The sequence below is a fragment of the Lontra canadensis genome, unplaced genomic scaffold, assembly GCF_010015895.1.
Source record: "Lontra canadensis isolate GAN:19392208 unplaced genomic scaffold, GSC_riverotter_1.0 scaffold4, whole genome shotgun sequence".
NCBI lineage: Eukaryota > Metazoa > Chordata > Mammalia > Carnivora > Mustelidae > Lontra > Lontra canadensis.
The window spans coordinates 8552152-8561833 of NW_022630998.1; the positions used below are offsets into that span (position 1 = coordinate 8552152).

Consider the following 9682-nt stretch of genomic DNA (forward strand, 5'->3'; position numbering starts at 1 on the left):
GAGTTTTAGCTCCTGAGGGGCAAACCATGAAGGAAGGATACAGATGAATAAATATTTCATCCTTCCTCCCTCCAGACTAAAACTCAGAGGTATTTTCTAAACATTTCCTCGGAGGGCTCTGGGGGCCTTGAGCTGCTCCTGGTGCCAGCAGGCTCCTCGTTGCCCTCTTTACGAAGTTTCACTTTTATCCTTCTCACTGCCACCCTGTCTCACTTTTACCACTTGTCCACGTGTCCTTCCTGAGATCACCCCCCAAAGAAGCCACTTGTACCCAAATTGTGACAGTTATACTTAAGGATATAAAAATGTTTTCAAGTTATTCTGAACTGAAAATAAAGCGTTTTAGAAAGTAACATCGCCAGTTCCTAACCAGCGTGGCCTGTGGCTTCCTCCCCTACAACCAGCCACATATACGGTGCTAAAGCTAGAGGGTGGTTGGTGTGTCCCAATGCTAACCCCCAACTGTGGGAAGCACAACGGTCGTGGAGAATGTGCCTGGAGGGGATAACATCGTGAAAGGGAGGGGGATATGCAAGTTGGAGTAGATGAAGGCCGGACACAAGGGACAAGCATGGGATAGAGAGGGCTTCATTAGTTCTTCCCCTGTATCTCCCCACGTTTCCTAGACAAGCCCATTGGCTATTGCAACATCTTGGGTAGCTACTCCATCCAGGTGCAAGACCAAGGTGTTGGGTAACATTGGCTAGTGTAAGAACTCAGCTACGGGCTGAAGCCGGTAAGGGCCAACATTCTCCCATCTCACCGCCCTTTCATGTCATCAGGGATCCACTCACACTCCTCCCCACAATCATGGGCTTAGCAGTTATAATAAAGTGAGGTAGCCTCTCTTCCCCGAGCAGTAGTCCTAAGAGATAAATGAGTGGTCCAGCCCTGATTGCTTTATTCCTCAACACAGCATGACTGTCAACTAATAATCTAGGATGACACAAACTAGACTCTAGGTTTGCATGTCCCCGGGCCCCCACCCCACCCCAGCTAAACATTGTCGGTGAGGGCAGTCCAGCCCCAGGGAATATAAAATGCTAAAAGGGGCTCTTGGAAAAGTCCAAGTAATATAAGCGAAATTACTTTCGTAATTTTTAAAAAAGTTAGAAACAGAAATGATAAGACCCTCTTCACATGATTATTATGGAGAAGAAGTGTAATGCCTGGACAGGACTGCCCAGTATACAGTTCTGTGCCTGCGTCACAGGGATACAGAGCACGGAGGAGGTTGAGTCTGAATGTTTGCAAGTGGGAAGAGAGCATCGCTGATTGCTTCTATTATCTTTGTGAAGTAAGGGACGTGTGATGACTGAGAGCAAAGGGGAAGGTTTTGGAGTGTTTGAGGGGATACAGAAGGGAGCTAGGAAGATTGGAAGCTTAAAGAAATAGCCTCGTAGAGGAAGACCATGAACTGCCCAGATAAATCCAGCAGGACTGAAGTCAATAATCATGAGTTTGTAGTAGGGACAATCTTCTCTGTTATGTGACTTCTGTCATCATTGTTCAGCTGTGGTTTTGTGGTTTTGCAGACATGAACGGAGCACATAGTTGGCTTTATCCAGGATAAAGATTTTGCTAGACATGGGATGAAAAGATAAAAGGGCATAGGAGTTTAGAGAATTGCAAGAGGTATTATTAAAACAATAAACCATTTAAGTTAAGCTGGATAAAGTGAAATGCAGAGAAATGCCTGGGCAATAGGGAGAACGAGGAGAGGCCAATGACTAAATTTATCTTTATGCATTTCTGTCTTTACGGATTTCCTGCAGCTTGCTGAATGAATCAGTCATTCTTTCAAGAGACTGTGGCTTTTATTTTATTCTTTATACTTTACATGGTATATACCCTTGTTGGTGTTTAATTTTAATTACCAACTATTTTATAAAAAAAAGAGAAGGCAGAGGTGAGATTATAAGATTTATTTCTCTAATAAATCTCTTTGCAAAACAGATTTATATCGACAAGGCTTTTGTTTTACAACTGATCATGCTCATGCTTTGTTTCTCAAATAGAGGATTTTCCCTTTCTTCTGAAGAAAATAATCATCCTTAGTTGATAGTAGATTAGAAACTCTGTATTTCAGGAGCCAGTTGGAGCAAGGTGCTTCCAGGTGGGGCAAGAATTTAGTTGCCGGTAAAATGGACAAAACGAATGCAGTATTCCTCTCAGAAGCCTTGCCAATCAGATGGTCACCATTTTCCAGGGGCTTGTCCTCCAGTCGTGCTAACAAACTCTCCTGCTGCCATGGTCTGTCCAGTAAGGCCAGGTGGAGTTACGTGGCAGTCTAGGTGACGTCAACACATCAGTGACAAGCTGGCATAACCCTGGGGTCGTAGGGGAAAACTTCACAGAGATTTGCCAAACCCTGTATGGACGTCTCCACTACAGCCAATTCAGCATTCAAACCAAATCTGCAGCTACCTGTGATTTTGTGGGTTAATATCCCATTGGAGTCTTGTCAGTGTCCTGCTGTCATCTAGTGACCATTGATGGAAATGCAGACCCAAAAAAACTCCCTGAAAGACTGCAGAACAATGGTATGGCTCGGGGTTAGAGGTGACCATAAGAGAAATAGGGAAGAGATTCGGAAGGTGGGAAGTGGCAGCCATTGATCTCTGGAGGTCACTGGGGTTAGAGACCATGTGAGAGATGGACACAGAGGTGCTGATGGGATCCTGTTTGTACTCATTCTTTCTGGCCCCATTCCCAGTCCTTCCCAAGAGCAGACAGTTCTGAGCAACAGCAAAGCAATCGCAGGCCCACCATCAAATTCTTTGCTGTGAACCCAGAGACAACCGCCAAGGAGAGGAAACAGCTCACTTCAACACCAGCCTTTCAGGGTCCCATTCTAGCAGCTGAATGTGCCTGGTTTCCCATGTCTGACTTGTTCACCCATCCCAGTGTTGCAGAACCACTGGCCTTTTCCCTAATCGTCCAGTGTTAGAGGGGGCATTTACTGCCCCAGCCCTTCTTCCAGTTGTGAACTGTCCAATTCCTACAATAAATCCTTATTTCTATACTCATAGTGGTCCCGCTTCCCTGAATGAACTTCACTGACACACTCCCTCTACAATAATCTATGACAGCAGAAGGGATGCCCTGTTACCCCACCTGTATCCCTGCAAAACTCAGCTCCAAATGCAAATCCCAGAGGTTACATCTGATTGGTGGGATCTAGTTCCTGTTTGCATTCAAGCAAATAAGGAAACTGGGAAATGTACAGGTTTTGTCTTCTTTTTAAGTACAAAAATGTGGAAAGGGTGTTTGTCAGGGTCCTGTTTGGAACAGACAGCAAACGCCCTTAAACAGGATAATTTGGCAAGAATTTAAGATGTGGGTAGGATTTAAGGAAGGTGGTTAATGGTTGGCAACCCCTTGGCCTGAGAGGTAAGTAAAGGGAGCAGCAGATAATACAAGCATGGAGGGGGCATCTGACAGACGCTGGGGCCTTCCACAGAGGCACACAGCTAACCCACCTCCACATGGCAAGAATAAACAACCTGACCACTTTCTCTTCCTGCCTTCTGGACCTCCTCTGGGGTCTGTATGAGTGCAGGGCCTTTGCTCATGCTATTGTTGACACGTCTCTGTACAGTTATTTTTTTAAGACCCTTCTGATACTACATCAACTATTACTTCTATCAGAAAGAAAAAATAATTTGCTCCTTCTGCTCGAAAAAGACTTTTCTATATTTGCAGCAAAAATCTTTAAAATCCATGTTGAAGATATTTAAGCCCTTTTAATAATGATTCTCAGTTTTAAAATTTCACTTGATTATAGACAAATATGTTGGTAAGTTACAAATCAATTAATTAGAAAAAAAATGAAAATAAAAGCAAATAAAATACAAGTCAAAATATTTTACCATCGGGACACCTGGGTGGCTCAGTTCATTAAGGAAGGAACTGCCTTTGGCTCTGGCTATGGTCCCAGGGTCCTGGGATCTAGCAACGCTCCTGCTGCTTCCTGGCTTATTGCTTCGGGCTTCCTGCTCAGCAGGGAGTCTGCTTCTCCCTCTCCCTCGCTGCTCCCCCTGCTTGTGCTCTCTCTCTCTCTCTGTGTCAAATAAAAAAATAAAATCTTTTTTTTTTAAGATTTTATTTTTTTATTTGACACAGAGAGAGATCACAAGTAGGCAGAGAGGCAGGCAGGAGAGAGGGGGAAGCAGGGTCCCTGCTGAGCAGAGAGCCCGTCCCTAGACTCAATCCCAGAACCCTGGGATCACGACCCGAGCCGAAGACAGAGGCTTAACCCATTGAGCCACCCAGGCGCCCAATAAAATCTTTTTTAAAAACATATTTTACCATTAAATTCAACAGCATGAAATTATTCTGTCAAATTGGCCTTAACAGGTTTTTGTCCTTTAAATTTTATTTAAATTCTATTAGCCAACATATAGTATATCATTAGTTTCAGATGTAGAGTTTGGTAATTCGTCAGTTACATATAACACCCAGAGATCATTATGTCATGTGCCCCCCTTGATGCCCAGCTCCCAGTTACCCCATCCCTTTGCCCCCCTCCCCTCCAGCAACCCTCAGTTTTTTTCCTATAGTTAAGAGTCTCTTATGGTTTGCCTCCCACTCTGTTTTCATCTTACTTTATTTTTCCTTTCCTTCTCCTATGTTCATCTGTTTTGTTTCTTAAATTCCACATATGAGTGAAATCATATGGCATTTGTCTTTCTCTGGGTTTAACAGTTTCTTAATACATATCCTCAATTCTTTGCAACCATTGATTTATTACCTTTGCTACATTCACAAGTATAACTTGATATACTTGAAAAAATCACCTGGGAAGATTTATTTTTTTAATAGTGCTAATTCTTTATACCAGACCAACTAAATCAAAATCTTTGGAAAATGAAGCCTGACATATGCATATATTTTTTTTAATTCCCCTATATGATTCTAATATGAGACTCTGGTTGATCATCAATTACCCGAACTGAAAAGTTAGCTAAAAAAAGAGAAACTGAATCTTCTTTATACACGCTAAGTCATAAAGTCTAGGATGGGTTTGTTTTTTAATACCAAATACCAAAATGATTTATTTATAAAATATTTACATTGAAAAACCTCTCATCTAAATATTTAGCTTTTTTTTTTAAGATTTTATTTATTTATTTGACAGAGATCACAAGTAGGCAGAGAGGAAGGCAAAGAGGAGGAAGCAGGCTCCCTGCTAAGCAGAGAGCCCGATGAGGGGCTCGATCCCAGGACCCCAGGATCATGACCTGAGCCAAAGGCAGAGTCTTTAATGCACTGAGTCACCCAGATGCCCCAATACTTAGCTTTAATTACTACAGTACATTTAGAAAACCTGCCATTTTGCAAAAGCAGTTGCTTCAATACTCTTTTTTCTTTCTCCAATATTTTCCTCCTCCAAAGTAGTTTATCTTAATTATTGAAGGCACAGGGGAATTAATTGTTTAGGAAATCTTGTACAATTATTTTTCTTTTTCTTCTTTTTTTCCCTCTCCCCCCACCCCTTTTTTTTTTTTAATTATTTAAAATAATTACTTCTGTGAACTTTTTAACCAATTCTGATGCTTCTTGTTGTTTGAGCAGCCAAGCCTAAAAATGTCAGATAGTATAATCCATATCATCAAACATCTTGGAAGATTTTTATGTGAATTTACTCATTTTTTTCCCACTAACATATTCTCTTTGTGTTGTCTTTTTCTCTCTTTGTTTTGCATCTGGACCTTTTTTTTTCTTAAAAGTTTTCATGGAGCTTCTCTAGTTTCCCCACAAATATTCTTATTTCCTCATATTCTTACAGACCTAAGACTGTTTGCTTTTAAATAAGTTCTACCATTCTCTTTATTTGAGCTGTAAAAGGAGATTTTGCAATGGAGCAATCAAGCCTAGCTAAGAGAGACTTTTTTAAAAACAGGTTCAGGCTGCCATAAGGGAGGAGGAATTTATGCAAGTCCTCATCAGGGAAATCATGAACTTAAAAAAACAAACCAACCAACCATAAAAACAAAAACAAAACAAAAAACAGATTTTTTAGCCAGCTGTAAGCCCCTCAGCCTGGACTTAATTAACTTCTTCCTCATCATGACACCTGAATCATCTGCATTCTTCATGTCAAAAGGAGCCAATGTTTTAACAAGCTTGATCTCTCTTTTGCATATTAATCCAACCAATCCCAGGTAACCGAGGTTCAATCCCTATTCATGGTAGGCCTAAATGTGAGCTATATTAGTAGCTTTTTGCCTATATAACTCTGCTCCCTTTTTGTCTCCCCAGGAACCTGATCCAGGTTTCTACCTGAATTTCTATCTCCCAAATTACAGTTGTAATTGCCCAAATAAATGTCTATTTGCTTAAATTGTCAGTGAATTCTTTTTTTTTTAAGATTTTATTTATTTATTTGACACAGAGAGATATCACAGTAGCCAAAGAGGCAGGCAGAGAGAAAGGGAGAAGCAGGCTCCCCACTGAGCAGGAAACTTGATTCAGGGCTTGATTCCAGAATCCCGGGATCATGACCTGAGCCAAAGGCAGAGGCTCAACCCGCTGAGCCACCCAGGCACCCCTGTCAGTGAATTCTTTCTTGGTCAACAGAACTCTGAAGATTTTAAAGAGCCTTCATGAAGGTTTTAGGGGTTTTGGAAATTATTTAGGAGAATTTGAAAAATACATTATTCTTTCTTTGCCAAATTTATGTTCTTAAAGAACTTAGATTTTTCTAAATGAGAGTCTTCAAAGCAACTTTCTTTCTTTCTCCCTATTTTCTTTCTTGACAGAAATTGAAAACTCCATAGGAGGCCCTGGGGAATACTTTTGGAGGCTGTCCCCAATTCTACATCCTTCTCTTCTACTTAATAGAAGTTTTTTTCCCTCCTCTGGGGTAGAAAGAGTTTTTTAATGAAGAGTTTCCCCCTCCTAGTAGTGTAGTTTCAAAGTGAGAGTGAATTTCTTAAACATGAAAATTTTCTGGGGCTCACTACTTCTTTTTCACCTTTAACAGTCACTGGCTTCTTGTGAGAAGTCTGCTTTAATAAATCTCAAACACACTGGGGAATTAATTATTGAGGAAGTTTTGCATGAAGCTGTAGCTTTCCTTTCCACTTCAAATACCCTGTTCTTTCTGCAAGCCCTAAGACATGAGATGGTGTTCTCTGATGAAGAACGACATCGTGTAATGAGAAGCACTGACTCAACCTGGTGTACCCTCGTGGTTATGAAATTGAGGGATGGATGAAAGAACATAGGTTTTAGAGCCAGAATACAGAGTTCAAGTTTTCTGTCCCTACCTCCTAATAACTGTATTTGTAACTGATTTGCTTCATCTCTCTCAACCTCATTTCCTTTATCTGCTTGGAGAGGGGATTACATCTACTCCCTCAGAGTTCTTAGGAGAAGCAGGCTTCCTGCTACAGAGGGAGCCCGATTCAGGGTTCCATCCCTGGACCCTCGGATCATGACCTGATCCAAAGGCAGACACTTAACGACTAAGCCACCCAAGCACCGCTGAAGAAGGTCTATTATCCAGAATTTACCAAGAACTCTTACTGTAGGGGCACCTGATGGCTCAGTGGGTTAAAGTCTCTGCCTTTGGCTCCATGATCTGAGGGTCCTGGGATCAAGCCCCACGCTGGGCTCTCTGCTCAGTGGGGAGCCTGCTTCCCCACCCCCTGCCTGCCTCTCTGCCTACTTGTGATCTCTGTCTGTTGAATAAATAAATAAAATCTAAAAAAAAAAAAAAAAAAGAACTCTTACTGTTCGTAGTAAGAAGAGAAACAGTTCAATTAGGAAATGAGCAAAAGATATGAACAAATAATTTGAGTAATCATTTTTTAAATATTTTCTCTGTTTCGTGATATTTTGCTGTCTTACAAAGCTTGCTAGCCTGGGAGAGACTGTGTCTTCCAGGACCAGCCAATTCTTAGAGACGGAAGACTGGGCTGAGAGCACATCTTCATATGCAAACTGATCAATCTGAAATGTGGAGCTCCAGACAGCTCCTTAGGTCTAACTCTCACACCCTAAGCCAGTATTTCCCCTGCTTTAAATCTTCCCAGGGCCAGATACAGACAACCAGATACCACCCTTGTAGATTTGCAGTTGCAATTATTCAAACTTTAGCCAATCCTAAACTGCTACTCTGCCCAAGGAAACCCCAATAAAGCTGGTTTCTACTCCCTTTTCTTTTGTCCAATCTCAAATGGAGGGGTGGGAAGAGGGTGGATTTAAATTTAGTAGACGGCATTAGAGCTGCTTGTTTTGGAAAATAGCAAAGTAAATGCGTTTGGATTTTTTGGCAACCTCTTTGTCCTGTCCCCCAAGTTTCCCAAGGTCTCCCCTTCTCCCTGTCTTCTTATTCTCCCTGCAGGAACCAAGCTCCCCTGACCCCAGTTCTTTCGAGCAATTGTTTTCAAACATTGTTGTTCATTAAAATAAATATGGGGCGCCTGGGTGGCTTAATTGGTTAAAATAAATATGAAAATCTGTATGCGCCTGTTCTTTTTTAAGTTAACAGCTAAACTGTTACCATATATTTAAATAAGTTTGTTTCTTGTTAATAGAAGATAGACTATTAAATATTTTTTTTTCTCTTTTATTTTTATTTGCATTTATTCTGTGCAAATTTACTCCCGGGCCATAAGTTTTTGTTTCTTCAGTTTCTTCTGGGATATCTTTTTCTTCTGTGCAACCTCCTCTTCTGGTTTAGGAACAATCTGCTCTTTTTCAGTAAGGATCATCTCAATGTGGCAGGGAGAGCTCATGTATGGGTTAATCCGACCATGAGCCCTGTAAGTCCTACGCCACATCTTGGGGGCTTTGTTCACCTGAATGTGCTCAATGACCAGAGAATCGACATCTAAACCCTTAAGTTCAGCATTACTCTCTGCGTTTTTAAGCATGTGCAGTAAAAATTCAGCACTCTTCTTGGGCCACCGACCTTGTGTCCAGCCCCACTGTTTGGCCTGGGCACACCTACCAACTCCACCATTGTAGCAACGGAATGGCACACACTGCTTCTGCAAAGTGACATCTTTCAGATACTTGGTGGCTTTTCGGATATGCATACCCTTGATGGCCTGGGCAGTTTCACATATGTTCTTAAAGTGAACACGGAGATTTGAACCTCTTGACTTGCATGATTTCGTAGGGTTTTCTGGGTCAAGCGAATAGCGAACCATGTTCAGAGGTCACCCCTGGCCGCTGAGAGGAAGAGGAAGCTAGACTATTAAATATTTTATAAGTTAAAACAGGATAATTGATTATAATTGGAATCGGTGACTGAAGATTTGCTGAAATAGGTCTAAACTACCTTTCTGAATAAGCATATTCCACCTAAAGAAGCGACGTTTCATTTTTATCTGTGGGTTTTATCCAATATATTTCAAAATTTTGGTAGCTTCACAAAGCATACCATTTCTGTTTAAAAGAATAAGAATCATCATCTACTCTTCCTTTTTGTTGTGAATTCAATGCTTCCACATGGGTCAAACCCTATTTCTCAAAATTTCACCTTTTTTCTTTATTTTTCTTTAAGATTTTATTTATTTATTTGACAGAGAGAGATCACAAGGAGGCAGAGAGGCAGGCGGGGGAGTGGGGGGAGGAGGCTCCCCGCTGAGCAGAGAACCCGATGCAGAGCTTGATCCCAGGACCCTGACATCGTGACCTGAGCCGAAGGCAGAGACTTAACCTACTG

At 41.4% G+C, this 9682-nt stretch overlaps 1 protein-coding gene across 1 annotated transcript; it reads right to left on the minus strand.

Moving 5' to 3' along the window:
* Positions 1–8564: 8564 nt before the first annotated feature.
* On the minus strand, positions 8565–9198 carry LOC116859731 (60S ribosomal protein L17-like). Its single transcript, XM_032845273.1, has one exon. It carries the CDS (start codon positions 9162–9164, stop codon positions 8610–8612), a length of 555 nt encoding a protein of 184 aa, XP_032701164.1. The 5' UTR covers positions 9165–9198; the 3' UTR covers positions 8565–8609.
* Between the last annotated feature and the right edge of the window lie 484 nt (positions 9199–9682).